This window comes from Cynoglossus semilaevis, chromosome 11 (genome assembly GCF_000523025.1).
Source record: "Cynoglossus semilaevis isolate Cse_v1.0 chromosome 11, Cse_v1.0, whole genome shotgun sequence".
Classification (NCBI taxonomy): Eukaryota; Metazoa; Chordata; class Actinopteri; order Pleuronectiformes; family Cynoglossidae; genus Cynoglossus; species Cynoglossus semilaevis.
The window spans coordinates 5556499-5580937 of NC_024317.1; the positions used below are offsets into that span (position 1 = coordinate 5556499).

The following is a 24439-nucleotide window of genomic DNA, read 5'->3' on the forward strand; positions in this document are numbered from 1 at the left end:
TGTGTGTGTGTGTGTGTGTGTGTCTGCCAGTGTGTTTTTACATGTGAGTGCATGTGTGTGTTCCTGAGATAAGCCAGACATGAGAACATCATTGTTTTGCCATTACTGTGCCCACTGGTTCCTACAGTATGAAAGGGTAACACCCCTCCTCCCCCGACTCCCCCCTCCTCACCCCAGAGCCCCTTCATTTTTCCAGCAAGGATTTCAGCCAATTTAAGCTGACTTTTGACTGGCCCGCCCATATGTGTATGTATGTATGTATGCACGTTCGTGTGTGTCCACACACATACACACTTCATCACACGCATAGAGAAGGCTTAAGGGGCTCTAAAGTGGCCGTAACATTGCTAAAGCGCTGCCTGAGTTGACCAAACAGGCGAGTTTCCTTCGTCCTGTCTGTCTGATTTTTTTTTTTTTTTCTCCCAGGGGAGGTGGCGGTAGCACAGGCAGACACACACTGAAATGTCAACTGAAGACATTTTTTAAGGAAAATATTAGAATAAATAAACAAATAAAAAAAAAAAGTTTAAAAAAATCTGTATTACAATACTGGAGTTGAACCATAAACTTTGGACAAATACAAATTCTTCTTGATTGGTTAATGATCAATTGTAAATATATATGTATGTTAGGAAATGTATTGTGCCATATACGTGTTACCCCATACTGTAGTGTTGAGTCTGAGGGTACTCTCACACTAGACCCAGTTGCTCTGTGCCACGCTAAAGTGCCAGTTGTTCCCTCCCCCACTTCCCCTTTGGCCCACACCCACATTACCCCAAAGTCAAGCGAGCTAAAGCCCGGTTGACTCCAACACATACGTCAGTGACTGTTGTTTATACACAGTTAAATCAGCGAATCTGACAACAACAGCTGCAACGGCTGCTTTGTGAACAATCTTGAAAATACTCAACAAGTTACTCTTTCATACAAAGATCGAATCTGACAACAACAGCTGCAACGGCCGCTTTGTGAACAATCTTCAAAAATTCAACAAGTTACTCTTTCATACTAAGACGAGGCCATTGGCCATTTATACCTAACTTTACAATTGAAACTTTTTACCCTCATGAGGTGTCCCAAGTTGTTAGTGTTTGTCTGGCATTAAATGCTTATCATAAAGAAGTAAAATCCATTTATCAGCAATAAAAAAAAAACATATAAATGTATGTTTGATGGTAATTAGGGAAATAAATTAGGTCAACACGGTAACAGAGTGGTGTGTAATGTTGCCTTACATCAATGCAGTCAATGGTTTGATTGCTGTTGTTAACTGCAGGTCTTTCATGTGTTCTCTAGCTTCATCCTACCATGTACATCTGGTTAATTAGACTGATCTGAAGTGGACATGAGTGTGAATGGAGTGTGAATGAATGTGGTCCTGTGATGGACTGTCTGTAGGGTGGACCCTGCCCTGGCCATTATGGCTGACCCAAAGGATAAGTTGGTAGAAGATGACTGAATGAAGAGTGAAAAATAAAAAATAAAAAAAGTTTCACCATCCCTACATTGAACTAAAACAGTCTGTATTTAAAAGCTGAATTTCGCCATAGTTCCTGGAAGAAAATCCAAACAAGGATGAACCTGTGTCACAGTTTTGAAAAGAAGACTGAAGTGTTTCAGTCGATTGCAAACGCTTCAGCTTCAGCTTCTGCTTCTCCTTCTTTTCTCTTTCTCTTTTCTCTCCACCCATATCAGGGAGGAATTTCCCCGCAGTGTGATAGAGCTGGTCCATTGTGACGGCTCAGCCAGGCGTGAGCCAGAGCATTCCTCTGTCCAGCCATGCCACGCAAACACACAAACACACATGCATAAACACTCACACTGACACGAACACAAATGCACACTGTGGCCCCGCCTCCCCCGGGTTGTTGTGTCCGGTGGGGAGCCTGTGTGAAAAAGAAGAAGGGGGGGGGAGGGGGAGGGGGTGGAGGGGCCCTGATGTGGTTTGTTTCACAGAACGCTGCCGCTAAAATGCTTCTGCTCAAAAGCCTGAAAGTTCATTAATGTCAAAACCTGTTTTCTTTAAAGGTGAAATAAAATCACACAGATGCTCTTCACGGACGGGTGTACTGTGTTTCAGGAGGTTTTTCCTCGTATGACGTTTAATTCAAATTCCATCCTTTAAGGAACAATATATCTCATTTATCTCCAGGCATAAAGTTGACAGTGAGTAAACGTGAGACGAACACGTGGGTTTGCACAATGGACATGTGTGAACCAGTAACTGTGGGGAAAAGCACACTCATCTTCTCCCATTCTACTCCCTACTCCATCTATCAAGCTGAAATGTCAGGAAAAACTGTTTTAAATACTTTCCTTCAACTTAAAGAAAAATATATTTTCTTTTTGTCAAAACTTTCTCTTTTCTAATTTGTTCACTAAACATGAGCCGAGCTCATAAATCAGAAACTCTTCATGTTATATACAGTGTTCTACTTTGCACTTTCACTGTGGGTGTGTCCACAGATTTGCCATAATTCTGGTATAAACAGAGATCTACACACACACACACACACACACACATTACTTTTACTAGAGTGAGAAGTTTTGCTTTGGCGGGAGCCTAGAAGAATGCAGACAAAGCAGACATAATATTTGGATTACTGCAAGCCCAGTAAATGTGTGTGTGTGTGTGTTCTATGGAACATGTGAACATACATCGCAAGGTCTATGTGAATAGGTTACTGCATTAAGGTGTCTCTAGCTAAAAAAACTGGAATAAAAATAACAAAGCTAAAACCAAATTAGCTTAGCTAGGGGTATTAGCTATTTTGTTACTTGAAAATATATATTTGTCAAGGCATCAGTGTGCGATCCCTGTAGGAAGAACGTCAGTGGTTTGTGCTACTTGAAAATATATATTTGTCAAGGCACCAGTGTGCGATCCCTGTAGGCAGAACGTCAGTGTCCCAGCTTGGACTGGTAGCCTGTAACAGCAAATGAAGACAGCTTCAGACATGACATCAACTTTACTTCTCTTTTCTTTCCAGCAATGTGTCCGTCAGACCTCCAACAGCTATGGAAGGAAGTGTCAGGGGTGCCGAGCAGCGAGGAGGCCCTGAAACAGGCCGAAGGCCTGGACCTGAGCACCAACAGCTCCAATTCTACCTCAGCCTACCCCAAAGCTGCCAGCACTCACATCCAACTGCACAACCTGCCCAACGGACAGAGCCACACTCCAAAGAGGGACAGGTACGACAGGTAAGGCCGAGGAAAACTCTTTCTTTCTCTAACCGTGTCTCCGTCCTCTGTGTGGCCTCTGGTCTTTTCTGTTTTTAAAAACGCTCCTCCTGTGTAGTTTAGCCTCCAGCTCTTCTGCCATGTTCTCACACACAAAAGCTGTTGCAAAACATCCACATGCGGCGAACCGCACGTCCTCGGGGTGTAAACACAGGAGCTGTGGTGGGTGTAGTCTGTTCTACGAGTGAGGAGGACAGAGGAGGAGAAGAGATGAGGGGAAATTTATACAGAGAGTAAGAAAAGAGAGGGAAGATGGAGAGGAGAGCAGGAGAGAGAGGAGGGAAGACAGGGTAGATGAGGAAAGGAAGGGATAACAAAGGAAAAGAGAAGAAGGAGAGGAGTGGAAAGGAGGAAAAAGAAAGGAGTGGAAGGGAGAGAAGAAGAGGGTTAAGAGGAAAGAGGAGAGGAGAGAGCTGTGAATGATGACTGTCAGGCTGTGTTGTAAAGTCAAACTCCTCCTGAAGGTGGACACGATCAGACAGGGGTCCAGGTAGAAGTTGTTCTTGTAGCCTCCTCATGGTGTTCCACAGCTGTGTTAGCTTCTCATGGGCTTATCTTCCGTCTCTAAGAGCCCGACTGTTTGAGTGGATCTCCTCCTTCACCAAGGCAGACAGCGGAGATGACCATATCCCTCCATACTCCAAAGGAAGTCAACAACCCCCCAGCCAGTGAGTAGCACATTCACACCTGCACTTTTACACACGGGCTGGACCAGACAAAAGAAGAAAAAAAAAATACTGCAGATTCATAACTAGCCCCTGGGTCGATGTTGACCCTCACTCTTGAGAGGGTCAACATGGGTTGGAGAAGCACCAAATAAAAAATAATTTATTAATTGATGAAATATTTTTACACTTTGGAACTCCACAGCTACAGTGTGCTCCTGGTTACCACCGGGAGTGTAGCGTTGTACTGTGCTAGCCCGCTAAGCTTTTGCACGGCTGATGTGGAGGAGAATGTGGTTGCCAGCAGTTTGTCATGTCTGCTGTCTGAGCTGCTTCTGAGTTGACTCAACCGCAGCCAGCACGCATACACACATGCACACACACATGCACACACACACACACACACATGCAGAGAAAGATTTAACCTCAGCCTACACATATGATCAGGAAAAGTCCGAAGAGGAAAGAGACAGGGGGAGAGACACGTTTCCATCTGTGAGACAAATGGTTTTTGTTAGCCGCCTTCTGATGTTGATTTGGGAGAATCCATAACGCATCCAAGAACACACACACTAACCAAACACACACACACACACAGGCATATATACAGTGCATACACACAGTCATGTAAATATGTGCGTAGAAAGCATTCAGCAGCAGGGATCCAGGTTTGAACCACATGTGCTACTGGACCTGCCACAGACACACATGCACACACGCAGAGACACAGATTCATACACGTGTGCGGATGCTGTTGTTTTGTTTCAGCGTTCCACACAGATATAAATACAATAACATTTATCATCAGACATGCACCATAAACAGGGAACACACTGTAACACACGCGTGTAAACACGTAAACATAAACCTGCCGCGAAAGTGCGAGCGTCACATGACGGCGGCCGCTGCCAATCAGTCACGGCCGATTGGTCCGGTGCCTACTCCTGTGTCGACTCCTGAAACGTAAGGAGAAAACACACCAACAATAACGCACACATTTTCACAACACATGCCAAGGACAGAGAAGCAGGTCGTAGACTTTAAAATATGCCTCTGGGGTTGCTGGACCAATTCCCTTATTTGCCTGGCTTCTGTAACTGACCCCGCTCTCTCTTCTATCCTCTCTCTCTCTCTCTCTCTCTGTGCTCTCTCTTGGCTTGGTGTGCTGTACAAACTTAGGTCTGCTAACCAGACTCAGCTGCACTGACGCTGTCTCGACTTTCACTCCTGCCTGTGTGTGTTCCTGCATGTTCGTGTATTATCCAAAAGTGTTTTGTATGTGTGTTTACTGCGTGTCAGGTGTACAGTATTTTACAAATCAAGTACAAGAAAATGCCACATTTATTTCACCCGCCCTGTGAATGTTTTGCCCACAGTCACGAGGAACACGCCAGCTCCCATCCTCTGTACGGCCATGGAGAGTGTAAGTGGCCGGGATGTGAGGCCCTGTGTGAAGACATGGGACAGTTCATAAAGTGAGTCCACACTCAAAGATTGTGTTGTTGAATGGTTTGAATTCCTTCATCACTGATGATTTTATTGGCAACGTAGTCTGAAGATAGTGTAGCGGTTAGCATGCCTGCCTAGCAAGCACAGATTCCTGGGTTTGATTTCCAGTGGAACCACATATCCCTAATGGCGCCTACTGTGTGAGTTGCAGTCATGTACTTGATGGCGCCTCCTGTGGCATTCTGTGTCAACTGCAAAGACTCACACTCAAAATGTCCCCATTGTGGGACAAGTAAGGGACTCAGTTATTATTATTATTATTTTATCTGAAGCAGATGAAATTATTACAGGTGTCATAGGACAAAATTTAATTTAATAATTTAATTTTCAATTTTTTAAAAACCTCACACAACATTCTGACCTCAAATACTTTGAAGGTGGCTTTAATTAAAATAAAAGACTTTTATTTAGAGATGAACTTGCAGTTAATTTTCTCTCCTTGACACATTAAGTCTACCTGTCTTTTTTGTATAAATCCCCTCAAATCGTAAGAACAAAATCCTTCCTTTTTTTTTTCTTTTTTTTTTGCTGCACACTCACCACCTTCACCCCACCTTCCAGATTATTATTGTTTCATTTTAGGAAAGAAAGAGCCCTCAGTATATATACACTGTGTGATTCCATTTGCCTGTAGCACAAGAACAGTGTAAAGATACAGTGTGTATTTAATGTGAAGCATCAATCACATGTATCACACATTCACCAGTTGCACTCTGTTGCATCACAGTCTCTCAGGTACAGGTACAAACATGTATGTGCTCTGTGCGTGTGGGTTTTTTTGTGCCATTGTTTATGCAGACGATGTACATTTTTCTATGGCAGAACATTTCAAAGTTCAGGTCAGGTTTTAATGACTGTTACAGAGTTTTTACTCCGTGTGAATGGACAGTAAAGGTTCGTTCAATCATTGTCTGGCCTTGACGTTCTGTTGCCAACCTCCTCTGTCACACACTGTACAGTGGACTCCACTGCAGCTGCTTCCAGAGGCTTCCCAAACCTCTAATGAAGCCCCTAAACAATCTCTCATTATCTGAAAGTTTTTTGCCATCCCGTCAGCGAAGACATTAATAAGCCGGAGTGATGAAATACGTGCTAAAACACACAACATGTGGGCACGTGCACGTGCGCACACAGTATCAGTGGGGGTGTGCGCGGTGATTTGGATGACATCGGACAGTCAGATCAAAGCTTGTAGGCAGGCTGGGAAAGTTTGGAGAGGAAAGCTGTTGTTTGGTGTCTCATTTCATGTAGCCCGAGGGCAGATGGAAGGGGAGAGAGAGAGAGAGAGAGAGAGTGATAGTGTGTTTGTGTGAGTTTGAGTGTGTGTGTGCTTGTGTTTGTGTGTGTATGTGCGGGAGGGGAAAAGAGTGGGATGAAAAAAAACAGAGGTAGTGACAGATAATTCTGTCAATCCGACAGTCCGCTCCCTTCCAGCCAGCTTTAGTCATCGCCCCAGGAGAGATGAGGATAGAAGAGAAGAACAGAAGAGGGGGGTGTGTGGGGGGGGCACTCCACTATTTGAGGCCTTTCTTCTCTTCTCCTTTGCCTTGCCCACCTCCTCTCCTCCTCCTCCCTGCTCTGTTATAATACTCTGGTTGTGGTCGTTGGAGCTGGGTGTAATGTGGGTTAAAGCCTTGTCTGCCAGCACTCAGAGGATTAAACAGAGCCTCATTGTCGGGACACATTGAAAAAAAAATCTTGCTACTGTTTATGGCCCAGCTATAGAGGATGGGGGGGCTGATATGAGGGGGCAAGTTTGGTTGGAATGAGTGTGAATCATGGTCGTTCGGGGAGTTGTTGGAAAAGAGTCAGAAGGGGTGAGTGGACGTGAAGTGATGTGGGGAAAACTGACTTGATGAGAGTAAAAAAGAATGAGAGAGAGAGGGAGTGAGGGAGGGAGAACGAAGGGGGGAGAGGAGTGAGATCATGTATTTTGTTATTATTATCGTGCACTTGTGTCGAGCCGTCTATCTGACTGGATTAGCCTTGCCATGACATCATTGTTTTTGTTTCATTTCAAGTCTTTGCTTGAAATTTCCTAACATTCACTTACACTTAGAGACACACACACACACACTCTTACATCAACAAACACCTTCACATTCACACACACACACACACACACACACACATCAACATCAGACCTGAGAAAAACTTCTCTGTATCGATTGCCCAGATCAGAAGTTTACAGTTTATGATTTAAAGAAAAGTGTCACAGTCTTCGACCACTATGACACACATTCATACACACACACACACACAGGGCGGCAGCAGCAACAACCTGTGAATAAACCTTGGTGATGACAGAGAGGAGAGAGAGAGAGAAGGAAGAGAGACTGGGAGGGGGACACGACAAAAGATCAGAAGGTCTTGGATCCTCCCTCATTGGAGGAAACAAACAGCGGCACCATTCACACACACACACACACGCACGCACACACACACATATGCAGTGTTAATAAATGGAGTCAATTTTAGCTAAGAAAAAAGTGCAGAGATAAGGCTCCGTGTGATAACATATGAGCTCACATCCAGGTGGTTGTCTTGGATCATGCCTCACTGAGCACCAGTAAAGTACACACACACACACACACACACAAAACACAGCTGCTCCGTCCTACACTAGACAAAATAAACCTCGGAGATTATGATTTATCTGTGTGTTGGTGAAATGGCTCATAACTCTGTTTATAAAAACACAAAAAAGGACAGTTTTTTTACATCTAGAATGTTGACCTGTGCAGGACTGAAAAGTCATCAGTGGCTGTGAAGCACTCTTCTGCTTTTGTTTTTGTTGATATCAAGTTGTTTCTCCAAAAAGCGACTGTTGACACTCTGGTCTCTCCTTTCACCTCCAGGCACTTGAACAACGAGCACGCCCTGGACGACCGCAGCACGGCTCAGTGCAGAGTCCAGATGCAGGTGGTTCAACAGCTCGAGATACAGGTTAGAGACACACACACACACACACACAAGAAGTGTTCGACAAAGTCCATTTTTGTCCGCTGGAAAACAATACCATGAAGACCGTTTCAGCCAGTCAATGGCAGCAACTTGTCTGAGGCAGGGCAGAGTTTATGGAGAGCAGTGGAGCTTGTAATTTAAAAGGAGAAGTCGGCGGGGAAGCTGCCATCACTGCTCCAATTATAAAGCTGCTCTGGTCACCAGCAGGAGAGAGAGAGAGAGAGAGAGAGAGGCTGAGAGAGAGAGGGGGAGGATGAATCTAAAAGAGTATTTTGTGTTTTTAAAACATTTAAATGCTTCAGTAAATTAAAAAATACCCCCATGATAAGAACAGTGAACCAGCTCACCTGAAAAAAAAAGTATTTTCACAACTGTAAATAAATTGAATTGGTTTACAATATTTATATTTGAAAAAAGAGGCAGAGGAAAAATAACCTTGTTGAAAAAGATTAATACCCAAAGTAAATATATTTACACTTTATTTTACTGTGTAAAAATATTTATTCAGAAATGTTTATGTGTCAGGTGGTATTGAAGTGTCCTTGAATCTTCTAAACTTTGTCACAGCAAATTAACTCAAGGCCAGGGTTTTAAATGTAGTTGAAGACAATGTCACACTCATAGGCATTGATGCTTCATCACAAATATCTTGACGTTGCTTCAGAACATCCACCTAATGAGTTTTGGTGTGTTGAATCGGGGTTAATGTTGTGTTTGGCCGTGGTGGTAAACAACGTTTTAGCCGAGCCCCTGAAGCCACAACCAGGCAACACAAAGTGACAGAGGGGCAGCTGGTGTCACATCACATCAGGAAAAGCATTTCCTCCTCCCTAACACGTCACTTCAACTCTCCACAGTCCAAATGCAGTAACCGACAACCCCACTCCACACACACACACACACACACACAAGCGTTTGGTTCCATAGTTTGTGAACAACAATAGTTTTAAGATAAAGAAATCACCCAGGGTTTGGCCCAAAAGAAAAAGCAAAATAGTGAACTGTCTGCTGACGCTGGGATATAAATAAATTAGAAAAGAACTTTTCATTTTTGAAACTGTAACTTTTATCCAATATTAAAGTTAAGAGAAAATAAATATGTTGTAATACTAGGTAAAAGTGCAAAAATAACAATAATGTATGATTGAAAATGAACGTACTTTGGGTTTAAAAGGGTTTGAAGTAAGCCAATAAAACTGCAAATTTTTGGGAAATATTTAACAATAAGTCAGCTCAGTATTTACCAGGAGATAGCTCAGTTTAAAATTTAAACAAAAATGTGTTTAACATTTAAAACAAAATCCTGAAAATGATCAAAATGCCTTTGTTTAGATAATGTTGCTAATGTGCTAAATATAAAGACTTTGGGCCCAAGCTTTTGTCCTCATAACACACAAGGTCCCCCATTTAAACTAATGTTTTGACCCCACAACTTGATAAATACAAGTATTGTGCACACACAGATCCAGATACTGTTTTATTTTCACACTCACACATGTTGCTTTGGTATTACGTTTTTCTCAGTTATCCATCAGCCCTAGGTCTGGGAAGCTACAGGTGTGTGTGTGTGTGTGTTTGTGCTAATACCCAAACACACACACATACACATACACCCAGAGGACACAGCATTTTCACAGGGTGTAGCAGAACCCATTAAACGACAGTTAACAGTGTCAAACAGGAACGACAGTGTCTGCAGGCAAGTGTGAGTGTGAGTGTGCGTGTGTGTCTGTGTGTGTTTGAGGATGTGCGGGCACTGGAGGCAGCTCCTCCTGATACTTATCTCTCTGCCACAGGGTGATGATAATTGTAATTCTGTGTAAATATGGTGAAGGAAAACTTGTTAAATCCAGTCGTTTGTGTGTTCACAGCTGGCAAAAGAGAGCGAGCGACTCCAGGCCATGATGACCCACCTGCACATGCGCCCCTCGGAGCCAAAGCCTTTTAACCAACCTGTGAGTACACACTGATATTTACCTTCAACGCTTCAAACCCCCGTGATATTTTACCCTCAGCTTTTATATCCCTCTTCTTTTTTTTTAACCTTCCCACTTCTTTTTTATCAGTTTCTTAACCCTCTCTTGATGAAGTGTTCCTCTGTGGAGTCGAGCTTGGTATTTACGCCCTCTACTGTCCAGTGGGAGCGCTACCGTCTGCCTTGGTCTTCTTAGCTCCTTTTAAATCTTCCTTTATCTTGTTTCCTCCCTTCATTTTTCCACTGCCAAAATTTGAAGTGTTTTCTCTTTTTGTAGAAGGTCATTCATTTATTTTCACCCTTTTTAAAGATTAAAATGATGAATTAAAGCCTAATTTTACTTTAAATTTATGTTTTTCTTGTTGTCCTGACAGAACAAAAACCTTCCCCCAAACTATAAAGATTTTTAAAAAAATCTTCATTTCTTGCGTCCACACCGGTTGGCAGCATTGTTATCAGGCCTCTAATGAATATTTCATTATTCAGAGTGATGAGGAGTCTTATTAAAATATGAAGATGTTGAAATTAATTGTCAATTAGAGGTGGAGTGTCTTAATTTGAGGGGATTTAAATTGATGCAGACGAATGGTGGAGCCGTGTGTGTGTGCGTGTGTGTGTGTGTGTGTGTGCGTGTGTACCCATTAACATCTAATGGCAAATCAGGAAGAGGCGTGTTCTGTCACCACAGGAGAGGAGTCTCGGGGTCAGGGATTGGAGGAGGAGGGGCAGGGGGGAGGGGCATCGGGAGTGGAAACAAAGCTTGGCCTCAATTAACAGGGTTCGACTGTTGCCGTGGTGATGTGACAGGGTTGCGGCGTTAATGAAGTACCTGTTAAACAGCCCCGCCCCCTTCCTGGCATCTTAAATGCTGCCGGGTGAGGTCTAGAGCAAAGAGGGGCGATTCACACATTTTTTTCATACATATAGACAACTCACACACACACTCACACTCACACACACTCTCACACACACAAGAACACTTTGGTTTTAATTAGTCCTAAACTTGCATCCCTACAATGGCTGTCCCAGAGAGACCCGGGAATTCTAGTATGTGTGTGTGTGTGTGTGTGTGTGTATTTGTGGGTGAGGCTCCGACTAATTGGGCCATATTAGTCCTTGAAGACGTAGCCGTTCCAGAGTGTATGTGTATGTGTATGTTCCACCGCTTACAAACACGCTGTCATGTGGTTTTGTTTTTTTGTACAGTCAGGGTTAATTGCAGCCATTTCTGTGTATATAAAATACTGTACACATGTACATGTGTGTGTGTGTGTCCCTGTGTGCATGTACTAACAACATTCCTAGAGTAGTACTTAAAAAAAAAAAATGCAATGAAAATAACTTTTACCCAGTAATGTTGACAATGGTTATAACTTCAATCTATATGTTAAAATAAAGTGATGTAGAATGTCAAACTTTAAAATTTATAACAAAGTTTGTTTAATATTTAAAACAATATTGAAAATGATCAAAATGATTTTTTTAGCTAATTCTGCTATTGTGCTAAATTTAAAGACTTTGGACCCGAGCTTTTGTTCTCTTAACGCACAAGGTCCCCATAAAATAATGTTTTGTCCCCACAGCTTAATAAATACGTATAAAGTATTGTGCACACACAGATCCAGATACTCATATTTCTTTGGGAAACTAAGGTCACCATTTGCTGCAGTTGTACAAAATAATGTTGTCTGTTCTTGCTTGTTAAAAAACAAAGAAAAAAAACCCCTCTGGTCTCCTTTGTTTGTTTCTGCTCTTTTATTATGTCTGAGACATTCTCCAAGGCTGTGTTGACCACTGATTCTCATGGAGTTCAGGACAAAAAGACGGGCCATGCCCTTTGTGTCTGGGCCAGATTGGCCTAGACTAACAGACCTGTTAGTCTGACAAATTACAAACCTCACAGATTATAACCTGCACCTTATTCTAAAGTCTTACTTTAGCTGTAATGTTTTTGAATTGTGCTGTGTCAACTTCCCTTTCACTAAATGTCTTTTTTTTTTACTCCTGTTTTTGTCTCCATCACTGGTGTGTCCAAGGTGTGCAGCAGCTCTCGTTACTGCTGTAGGTTAAATACCTTCAAATGAATGGAAGGAACAATTCTCCATTATCAGATGATAGTCTGCGGTGGCCCTGTTGGCCGCGCTGTTTAATCACATTTGTACTTCGTAAGTGGAGGAGTAAAGGCTTTCCTAAAAAAAATCATCTTTATTCATTTACATAAATGAAAGACAAATGTTTCCTGGTTTTGATCGTAGCGACATTTAAATTCTAAAATTCTATCTACCCTTCAAAAAAAAACCTTCACTAACATTTAGGCCTTTTTACAGTTGTGCTCAATGCCGACCTCTGTTCTGTGTCTTCTCTGGACCCCATGCAGTCAGCTGAAGTTGATTTTAAACTTCATAACCAAATAGAGTTAGTCTACATGTCAGTCTTTGCTCGTTACAATAACTGGATTTCTCTGTTTGTAGCTGAACCTGGCTTCCAGTGGCTCCCTGCTGAAGAGGGACAGCGAAGTCTACCCCGAGGGTCTCCCCCATCCTCCCACCTCCGCTGCCACCCCCATCACCCCACTGCGTCAGGGACCCTCGGTCATCAGCTCCTCCAGCCTCCACTCACACTCCCACACGCACGGCGTCGGGCCCATAAGGAGGCGCAACTCTGACAAATACTGCACCCCCATCGCCTCAGGTACTGGAGTCTCCGTCAGAGCCACCGCTGCCCTGTTCATACAGAGTCGTTGTTTATTACTTGTTTAATAAAATCAAATTAGGTTTTAAGGGTTTCTCTATATTCAGTCATGTATTTGTGGGTTTTTTTTTTTCAGAGCTGGCTCAGAACTGTGAGTTCTACAAGAACGCTGATGTCAGGCCTCCCTTCACTTACGCCTCTCTTATACGTCACGTGAGTCTCCTTCCACTTCTACACCCATCACCTCCTCCGTGTCCTCCTCTAAATTGTGTCTTGTCTCCTCCCGTCCTCAGGCCATTCTGGAGTCTCCGGAACGACAGCTGACTCTCAACGAAATCTACAACTGGTTTACGAGAAAGTTTGCCTACTTCAGGAGAAACACAGCTACGTGGAAGGTAAGGATGACTGTGCACTGTGCACACATCAACGAATCAAACAATCACTCACTGTCATTATTTAACCTACATTTTCTTAAAGGACCAGATTAGGATTAAAAAAAAAAAAAACCTGACTAAGAAATTTAGTAGTTTGTAGTCGTTTAAATGGTGAAAAACCATGCATTGACTCAATCGATGCATCAGAGAAGATGTTGTTTGTGTTTTGGCCAAAAAAATGCAATATATGATGCATTTAAAGGAAGTTGATCATTTCCCTGCACACGTTCAGGTTAGCCAGATTCCCCCGCTGCAGGTACTGACCCCTTTCTGCAGGAACCTGGGCTAATTTGAGTGTCAGTTCCTCCAGAGAGAGGGAAAGGGAGTGAATTAGCCAGAGGAAAAAGTGAGTGAATAGATGAATGAAGGAGGAGCAGGAAATAGGAGGAGGAAGGTGGAGGAGTCCCCCACCTGACACTAATAGACCTGCACCAAGGAGGAAGGGATGGGGGAGGAGCGGGGGTGATGTGGTGTGGAGAGGGTTAAGAGACGGGGCAGTCAGGAATATCTTTACCTCCTCATCTGACTTTTATGAATTTTAACTATTAATGTCTGGCGTTGGCTTCCTGCGCCGTTGGCCCGGCAGACCTTTAAATAGAGCTGGTTGTGGCCTTATGTATTTCTATAGCAGCTGGGTGAGTGGGATGGAGCGGCAGAGATGTATGTCCTTTAATAAGCTGTTATATTTCATGAGGAGAGCAGGAGGTGTCAGGAGGTGGGAGTCATTGATCAGGGAAACGGAGGCAAAATGAATACAGAAGAGAAAAGAAAGAAAAAGAAAAAAGAAGAGAGAAAGGAAAAGATAGAAGTCTAAATTTATATTTAAATCACTCATGTTGTGTCAGAGGACCAAAAATACTTTTATTTATTGTTACTTTACAGTCTTTTTCCCCGTTCTTTCCTGCTGCTCATTATTATTATTAACTGAATATTTTAACAGGTACGAGAGAGTGATTGTTTTAATATGAACTGTTTATAAATTTTACATCTTCTACTTCAATTTAAAACTCTCAGATTTACAACACTGATCAAATGTTCATCTCATATTAAGACTCTCTGCAGATATAATAATAATAATAATATAAAAAAAGATCTCTATTAGTAATTTGACGAGCAGGATTTAAATGTAATGATTTTAATTCTCATTCTCACGTTATTCTCGATGCAGGACTTTATATTTTGTCTTGGATATTGAGGGTTTTTTTTTTTTTAGAAATAAATTTGTCCCAAAATCTGCTCGTTTGATCGGATCATAAAACAGACCAATCAGTGCACAGTGCCTCATAAGTCCAAAATCCCAAACACCGTCCACCTGCACACTCCTGTCCTCCGCCCACAGCCAGAGGGACGGACGATGAGTGGCACGTGCTGTGACCCACTGTAAATGACTGCTAATGTTTTAACTGGAAGAATTAGGCTTTCATCACGAAGACAAATGCAAATAGTGTGTGTGTGTGTGTGTGCGTGTGTGTTTGCACTGTCAGGGTGGCAGGCAGAGATTGGGGTCAGACTCATTTACAAAACTTAGCATCACAGCTCGAGGGGTTGAGGGGATGCGGGGGAGAAAGGGTTCCTCTGCTGATTATGGCTTGTGTAATTACGTGTGTGTGTGTATGTGTGTGTGTGTGTGTAATTATGGCAAGGAGTGATGCATGCCTGGCCTGTCCCTCCTTCTCGGCTTAGAACAGCGTGTCAGAGAGAATATGCAGGATTTAATTATAGACGAATTAAAATTGGTAATGAAATTGGCCATGAACAAACTACAAATAGCAGATGAAAAGGGAGGCCTGTCCCCCGGGGGGTGAGACAGAGATAGCGGTGTGCCTGCCTGCTTTCCTGTCTGAGAGCACGTGTGTGTGTGATTGTGTACGTGTGCATGCTGATGAAGAGTGATGATAAAAGAAAAACCCTGAGATAAAGTGACGACAACCAGCGAGAGTCACAGCCTCACAATAGAGGGTTTTCTCTGAGCAAAGCTGTGTTGTTCACCTGGAAAAGTAAAAATTATTATTAAAAATGATCACACAAAATGTGAAACACATGAGGAATATATATATGTATATATATATTTTTGTGTAATTTACAATAGTGGACGATTTATCAACCAAATGTCAGAAAAGTTAGTTAATTTAATCTAAAATCAAAAAATTAAATTTTAAACATAAAAAGGCCAATGTTATGTTTTTTATGGTTTTGTCTCCTTTAAAAAAAACGAAAGAAAGAAATACCTGGGATTTATTTTATTTTTCAGTTATGGTGAAATGATCTTTTCTGTTATTAATGTTTTAACAATTGTCTTAATTTAAAATGAAATAAATCATGTTCCATTTGTTTAATTTTTGGGTATCACAGTTTGGTATAAAAGGAGCATCAATCAAAGGCTCTGTCCTGTGATAGGTCACTGTTATGAATTGTTTGATGTTTTGAAAACGTTTTTTTTTCTCAGTGTAAAGAACTGGAAGAAAATATTGTGCAGAATTTTTACGTGAAGGGAACATGTTGAAATATTATTGTTATCAATAATAATATTATTATTAATAATAATGTTATAAGAATTATTATTATTATTAAGACATATTTATGTTTAACAAATGTCTTTTCTTTTCTTTTCTGGGAGTTTCTGTTTTTATTTTAATCTAATGTTGAAAGAAATATTCTGACAAATTTCTCAGCATGTTATTAGACTTTAATAATAAATCAAACTACTGCTTAATGGATAATGGTTTGAAAATGAGTATGAAACCAATACAGGTGCTGGTACTGATCTTTGGTTTCCTGTTCTGTTTTTTTTTTCTTTTTCCCAGAATGCTGTGCGCCACAACCTAAGTCTGCACAAGTGTTTTGTTCGTGTGGAGAACGTGAAGGGGGCAGTGTGGACCGTGGATGAAGTTGAATACCAAAAGAGGAGACCACCAAAGATGACCGGGTAAAAATGCACACACACACATATATATGTACATGTACAGTGTACACTGGCTGTCATACACACACACACACACACACGTACATGTACAGTGTACACTGGCTGTCATACACACATCTGACCTGAGGAAGATGAGAGTGTGAGTTTACAGGTGCTGGCACCGCGATTACCTAAATAGTTGTTATTACCCAGAGGGCAACTCGGCAATCAATGAAAATAACAGAGGTGCTGATGCACAGTGTACATGCATGTGTGTGTGTGTGTGTGTGATTCTCTGTTTGTGTGTGTGTGTTTTCCCTGTTTGTTCAGACCAGCTGTGTGAGAGTGCAAAAAGCCTTGTTAGTGTGTGTAAACAGATGTTCCCTCCAACCGCCAACAAAACCAGGGATAATTACACACACACAAACACACACACACACACCTGCACACCAGATATGTGTGTGAGCTTGTTTTAGCATCTGTTTACAGTCTGTGTTTCTTTTCTACTCATAACAAACACACAGTTATGAGATTGTTGATACTTAGGTGACATCTTTCCACGTCTGCGTTTAATCTACGACCGTGTGCTTTACATCACACACACACACACATATACACACACACTTCACTGACTCTCTCTTTTGTCTATGTGTGTGTGTGTGTGTGTGTGTGTGTGTTGCAGAAGTCCCACTCTGGTGAAAAACATGATTTCAGGCCTGGGCTTTGGTTCCCTCAACGCCAGCTACCAGGTATGGAACGTCCTCTGCTGCCACACATGTCTCTGTCTCTTCTTTCTCTCCCTTATACACGCACGCACGCACACACACACGTGCACGTCTGTACACATATGCATTCAAAGAGAGAGCAACCAATCAGAACCAAGGGCACAGATATCAATTCCCTCTCATAATTAGCAGACTCCCTAACGACGTTCAGGTCACCTCCTCCCACACCAACACACATTTTCACCCCCCAACTCACTTCCACACACGTCACCCCCCCCCCCCCCCCCCCCCCCCCACCAGTGAACACACACGCTCACTCGTCCCATATGACATCAAACTCACACACAGTTGTGATTTCTACTGCACTGATTTATAGCTTTAGATTGTTGTCATTTAAGTTTCCTGCATAAAATCTGGGCCCGACCCATGAAGTGTTTTTTTTTATGAGCCAATGAGAATTGTCTCCCGACTTCCCAGCAGTAAAGTGGAGGTGAGGTTCAAACAGCTGCACATGAGCAGTGAGTGCAGTGACAGGAGCTGCTCCTGGGGTTTCATTTGTTTTGTCTTCTGTTTCGCTGCTGCTGCTGCTGCTGCTGCTGCTGCTGTGTTGGAGTTGAGGTTGAGGCTCAGTCTCAGCCATTCTTCTAGCTTCCATGTTAAGTTGTAGAAGAGGTTCGATTCCCAAATGAACCACATGCTTGGCGCTTGCTCGGGGCAGCCTGTTAACAGCGTATCTGCTGCTAACACAAGAATTTCCCAAATATGATATTAATATAGTACACATTTATTCATTAATTTATAACACATAGACACACAGATAGACACACACACATGCCCATGTCAGTGGGTTATTGGACCAAGGCCACAATGTGGAAACTACTGTATATAAGTGCCCCCTGGTGGTTAACAAAGTTCACTAACAAGTTACTTCCACTGTTGCTCATATAGAAGAGCTGTCATGGCGACATTAACAAACACAGTTTGTAACACAAACAAATATAGTAAAAAGTATGGCGACATTAACAAACACAGTTTGTAATACAAACAAATATAGTTTGTAAAATAATATTTTCAATTTTTATTTTCCTATTTCCAAATATTGTTGTTTTTTTTAAATAAAATATAACTCTTGTCCAGTGCACTGGTCTCATTTTCCCTGCTTCTGTGACTTCCAGGCGGCTCTGGCAGAGAGGAGTCTTTCCCCGCTGAACAGGGCCCTGGTGACACCTCCATCTGCAGCCAGCCTCAACATGCTGCACGTGGGCCACGACGACGTCAGTTCCACTGTAGAGCAGGTCAACAGCAACGGCAGCTGCAGTCCGACGCTCAGCCCCCATCAGTACAGGTAACACAGGGACAACGTAGACATGGAGTCAGTTTTTTTTCTCCTACGTAAAAAAACTTCCAACTTTAAACTACACCACCTGACCCAACTCTAAAGTCAGTGTAATGTGTCCTTCAGCCACCAGGTGCACGTGAAGGAGGAGCCCACTGAGTTGGAGGAGGACGGTCGGCCCATGTCCCTCCTAGCTGGAGTCACACACAGCCTGCCGTTGCCAAGCGATGAGCGTGACCTGGAGGAGGACCTTCCCACGGAGGAGCTGGAGTAGGACAGGTCCAGAATGGGCCGGAGGGATGAGACACAGCTGGATCCATCCCCACCAACCCTCTCATCAGTACGAAGAGGAGAGGAGTACGCTTAGAAGAGAAGAGAGACGAGCAGATAAATGAAAAGAATGATTTTCTTTTTTCATTTCTTTCTTTTTTTTATTTTTATTTTTTATTGAAACCAACCAAGGACGACCTTAAGAAACTCCAAACAGGGTTCGATGACGACCGTAACTTTGAGACACAAAAGACTGGAGCGCTGCTTTACCTCCACGTGTTCCTTGGTCTACACTTGGTCAACACTTGGTCAACACTTGGCTCCGAGGTAGAAGACCACTTAAGACAAACTCACACTCGCCTGCACACAGAACCACTCTTTCACGTGTTGTCCTGCCTGGTGACACGTATTTTCTTTTTTTCTGTGAAGACACTCCTACAGTAAAACCACCCACTACTCTTTGTACATCCTCTCCTCCTCCTCCTCCTCCTCCTCCTCCTCCTCCTCCGCCTCACTGCTCCTCAGGCTGCTCGGAGCAGCGGTCCCACCTGTAGGGGACAGTTGAGGAGACACACCAGTGTGTCTAGGAAAATAAAAACACATTGGGTGATGTGTATATAGATTTAGGGCAGTCGTCAGGGGCTGTGCTGGATCCTTCTTACTCCTCCATCTCCCCCCTCCTCCTCCTCCTCCCTTTGAGTCGATTACTTCACTTTCATTTGATTTAACTGAGATGAGACTGTTGGGCTTTAAGATCGACAGACAAACGTAAGCGTGCTTTCAAAGTTACCTCCAGCAGTTCTCCGAAAACATCTGATCAAGACCAGGTTCCTGTCCCCAGATCTGCACACCTTTTTCTTTGTCGAGGCTGATGCAGCAGAGACGACGGCCGCGGTCTGGGTCCGAACATCTGCCCCAGCAAGACACTTCACGATGGACATGGGTTTGAACTCTTTGCTTCAAAGTAAGGAATAACAGACACTCTTTGACCCGGCTCCATCCCGACACTATAATTAATGCAGGAATAGGACATACGGTGCTGTCCTTCTCCCTTCTCTGTGCACAGACGGAGTCTTGAGCTTGGAACACTTTACGAACAAGAAGAAGAAAAAACAGATTGAAAAAAAAGAGGGTGGAGGCATCTTCAGAAATATTGTGAGTAAAAAAGAAAAACTGTTTATGACTATGGAATATAACAAGAAAAAAATGTGTGGTAGCTTTTTGTCATTTCCTTTTTTTATTTGATGATATGTTGATGATGTTATCATTTTTGAGGATCAATATTTTCACGGTGACGTTCTATTTCAACGATCTATCTCTAAGAATGCTGTTTTTTTTTTTTTTTTGCTGTTGTTTTTGTGTTGTAATATGTTTGATTTTTTTTTTTTACTCTGCTTGTTCACACCATTCCATAAGAGTATTGGCAGAAACAAAAAGAAAGAAAAGAAAGTGCAGTATTGTCCTAACTTGTGATCCCCGAACCAAACTCTCGTCCTTCTCCCCGTCTGTCCCCAGTGTAGCAGGCAAGAAATTTGGAGATAGCACTTAAAGTTTTCATTTTCCAGACATTATTATTTAACGGCCAAATTTTTTGTTGTTGTTATTCTCTCTCATTCACTTGTTTTTGGTTGTGTATTTAGTTGAGAAGTATCAATAATGCTTTAAAAAATATAAATATATTATGACTGCAGTCAGAGAATACCTCATCCCACAAAGGTTCTGTCCAAATTGATAAAAAAAAACAAAACACGGGGGAATTCTTTTGGTGGGACACCACATGTGGCAACTCTGCTCAGTTTCAGATACAAAGTTTTATGGTTGTTCGAGTTACTGTGTAGATGTTACCTACAATTCACTGTGTGAGTTTGTGTTAAAGGAAAAGCACGAAAGATTTTCTTTTCGTTTGTTTACTACTTTTCTGTGAGCGTAAAAGCATTACATTTCTCTACAGTGCCATACCAAATCTAACATGTATTTTATTCTGTTATTCTGCTTGTTCCCTTTTATTTTTGTTACAGGTAACCAAAGAAATGTGTAGAAAACCAAAAACCCTGTAGTTTATTTTTATTTTTACTTTTTTTGTTTGTTTGTTTTGGTTTTGTGTAGAACTGGCCAAAAGACAACAAACCAGGACGTTTGGAATTCCTTTTTTCTGTATTCTCATAACTATTGTGTTGAAACTATAGGTAACTTACAGTGCTGACTGACCATTCCAAAAACCAAAGTGTGCTAAGCCAACCAGACTTCGGAGACGTCATAGCTTTTATATCCATAACCGCAGTTATGAAGAACTCACATTAGGTGTCAGGCCAAAAAAGTGAAGCGTGAACCAACCGCACACAGTTCCTCTGCAAACGACAGAAAAAAACAGAAATTAGATGTTAAAAAAAACAAGTCTCAGGCTGAATTATGTTCTCAAACAAATCTTCAGATCGGCCCCTTTACACCAGAAGAGCAGACCCAAATACGGCGCCCTCTTGGGGCATCTTAGTTCCGTGCACCTTTTTTAAAAGTTCAAGAAGGCAAAACTGCCCTTGGTTTTAGGAGTCATTTAAAAAGGTAGAACTGGAGGATGTCTGCTGTAAAAATGTTTACATAAAAACCCAGATGAAGATAATAATAAGGAGGGGAAACCTAAAAAATACACCAACGAGAAAAGGGCAACGGTGTTGTGTAGTTTATAGTTGGGCTCAAATCGCGGTGCTTTTATTTTTCTCCAAACTTTATCTTGCACTTGCAACAATTATTTCCTCTCATTTAACGGAGAACATTTCTAAAGGACTTTGTGTTCAAACAGGACCGTTTCTTGTCACATTAGAGACTGATTTCTAACTTCGTACCACGTGGCAGACGGACATCTTGAAACCAGATAAAAACCAAATAATAACACTACCTCCTGAGACTGAACCCTCTGAAATATTTCTCTTTTTTTTCTCTCTCCATTCTTCCTTGATGATGATAACAATTGATGCCAAAATTATGTTACACTCATTGTATGACTGACAAAAAGGAGCCATTTTTGTGGTATAGACCCCCCCCCTCCTACCCCCCCTCAAACTGATCCGGTTCACGCCCAAAAACAAAGCGAAGATGGTCTTTCTATGGGACAAAAAAAAGTCTACCTCTCCTTCAGCCACATCTACAGCACTCTCTCTGTGTCGCCATGTGTGTGTGTTGTGTGTGAAGAGCTCGTTGTACAAAGTTGCGTTAACGCGACCGCGATCTCTGCACCTGAGGAACGGCCGCTAAACTGTGTGTTTCCACCGTCCGTGTGCATATTAACGGTCTCAGCCAATTAGAAAGTGGGTGTTAATGGCTGTGTGGTGTTTACAACAGGCTGGTTGATGAGCGGAATATGTCAGACACACACACACACACACACACAGACACACACACACAGGAAGTATATAAGCAGGGCTATAGGGTTAGTGCAGACACACATCCAAAGACCCACAGACACAAACTGTCACTCACTTAAACCCATCACTACTAAACCAAGAGGAACTGCTGCATACAGTACAGTACAGTACAGTACAGTACAGTACAGTACAGTACAGCACAGTACAGTACACATCCATGCTCTCTGACTTGTGCTTTAAGGTACACTTGTAAACAAAAGTGTTTTTCTAAAGATGTAGATTGTTCACAGGTGGCAACGTTAAGCGTCAGTTTTTTGTTTTTTGTTTTTTTTTTCCCAGCTCGGCATATCATGATGTATTCTTGTATATTAGTGCTTGACCTTTCTCTCCGGAGCTGTTTTTTTTTTTTTTTCATTGAATTTCCTTTCTCCGTATTGGGATTTGTTTTTTGCGCTTCTTTCGCTGCACCTGTTTAGCTATTGTAAAGCTTTCAGCTCTGATTCCTATACTGTACTGCTAATGCTGAAGTATATGTATTTATCATATTAAGTGCTGCAGATATCTTGGTTCAATAGGTTTCGTTTTCTCTTGTTGTTGTTGGTTTCCATTTTTGGCTCTTTTTTTTCATTAAACGTCTGGGACGCTGATTTTTTTTTTTTAAAGTGTTGTATCTCGGAAAAAAAATTAAAAGAAGAAAGTTAGATCAGTGGTTTAGGTAACACCAGTTTGTATATTTATCTTAGCTAGGTCTATTTTGATACTTTTTTGTCTCTGTACTGCATTTATGAATTTTTAAGGAAAGAAAAAAAACAAATGGAAAACCAACTAAAAAGTTACTTCATCCAAGTATTGATACCTCAGAAGGACTTTTTTTTCTCTAAGTCAGGACCAAAACCTCTAACAAGAAAAAGGAGAAAAAAACACGTCAGAATATGTAGCCCCTCTCTTGCTTTAAAAATCCAGATCTCTAAAAAAAAGGTGTTGGTCTTTTCAGGTGCCAATAAAAGTCCCAGCTTCCTGTGACCCCAGCTCCCCCGTCCGTTGTTCTGAACTCAAGCAGGTGGAGTGCGGGCGTCACGGAGCCGTAGACGTGTCTGGTGGAGACCAGTTCTTAAACCGCATGTCCCAGATCAAAGAACAACACTGTTGCATTTTTGATACTCCTCCTCCTCTTGCGTTGTCTCAATACCAAAATGTGGAATGTGTCTCAGAGATGCAGCTCGTGCTCTGACTACCAAAGGTATTGAAAGCAAACGTTGCTCGTTCCAAACTCCTGACTTTAACCAAACTGTAACCAAACCAATGCTACCGAGTGAACCAAACGAACGCAAAGCTACTTCCAAAACTCTCCGAATTCACCCATCACCTTTGCTTGACAGCTGTTATCTCTCGTACATCCACGTGCTGGTGTTGTGGAAAAGAAATCCCGGACAGTTCTTAGAGGTCATTTGAAAGGGGAATGGACTCTGGAGAGCATTGCCTGATGGTATTATTTGTCAGAATCCAATGGAACTACCACTTCATTTTTCCTCTGGTTAAACCTAAAGAATGTGTGTACATTTTTTCAGCAGTGGCGCTCTCTGTATTGTTTCTTAGTTTCAGTTTATCTGCTTACCTCTCTCTATCCTTTGATTTTTTTTATTTTTTTATTTTTATTTTTTGGTTTTGTTTCCTGTTATTTGAAAAGGTGACCTGAGGAAGAGGCAGGGACAGAGCCTGGGTGACGGCTTTACACAGACCATAGAGCCCAGCCCTCTGACCCTCCAGCCTGGGTAGCCATGTAATGCCAGTCACTGCCCTTTCCTTCATGCTGTATAAAAACACAAACATATATCTGTGTATTTGTAACCTGAATCTTCTTGTGTCTGTCCACGCAGACAATAAAAAAACTGTACAGTAGGTCTAGTTGCATGTAATCTGTACTAATTATTGACAATGGCATTATAAAATGCAATAAAATACTTATTACACTGTCTACTATTGGCTTTTAGTTTGTCTATCGTTTAGCGTTAACTGCTAAAAGTAGTAGCTGTTGTGCACACCAAAGTTACACAGCGCTCCTTAGAAGCAGTTCAGCTCAAATCTGTCATCTACTAATGTCATATATTTTATTGATTTGAAGAAAGACAGAGGAACCATTCATTGTAATTGTGAAACACAAACAGATTTAGACAGTAATATCTGTGAAACAATCAGAAAAACACATAACAGAGGAAAGATTAACGCTTTTTAAAATAATAAAATAAATACAAAGTGAAAAAAGTGCATTCCACAAGTTCAAAAGTATATAAATAGTTACATTCAAACATTTCTATGTAAACACAAAGTAAAAAGTGCATTCCTCACAGACTGAAACAAATATTACT

General features: G+C 41.9%; 1 protein-coding gene across 4 annotated transcripts in view; it reads left to right on the forward strand.

The window, feature by feature from the left end:
* foxp4 (forkhead box P4) overlaps window positions 1-24048 on the forward strand; it is a 111233-nt gene extending 87185 nt beyond the window's left edge. Inside the window, exons 7-18 of one of the 4 annotated variants that reach the window (XM_025059805.1) lie at window positions 2994-3204; window positions 3813-3911; window positions 5285-5383; window positions 8276-8363; window positions 10253-10336; window positions 12828-13047; window positions 13184-13260; window positions 13341-13442; window positions 16286-16407; window positions 17066-17132; window positions 18284-18453; window positions 18571-18718. In XM_025059805.1, the coding sequence (XP_024915573.1) occupies window positions 2994-3204; window positions 3813-3911; window positions 5285-5383; window positions 8276-8363; window positions 10253-10336; window positions 12828-13047; window positions 13184-13260; window positions 13341-13442; window positions 16286-16407; window positions 17066-17132; window positions 18284-18453; window positions 18571-18718 (1487 nt within the window). Of the gene's footprint in view, window positions 1-2993; window positions 3205-3812; window positions 3912-5284; window positions 5384-8275; window positions 8364-10252; window positions 10337-12827; window positions 13048-13183; window positions 13261-13340; window positions 13443-16285; window positions 16408-17065; window positions 17133-18283; window positions 18454-18570 lie in introns of all 4 variants that reach the window. The other 3 variants (XM_008320178.3, XM_025059807.1, XM_008320179.3) reach the window with 3 other exon arrangements.
* Window positions 24049-24439: the final 391 nt, after the last annotated feature.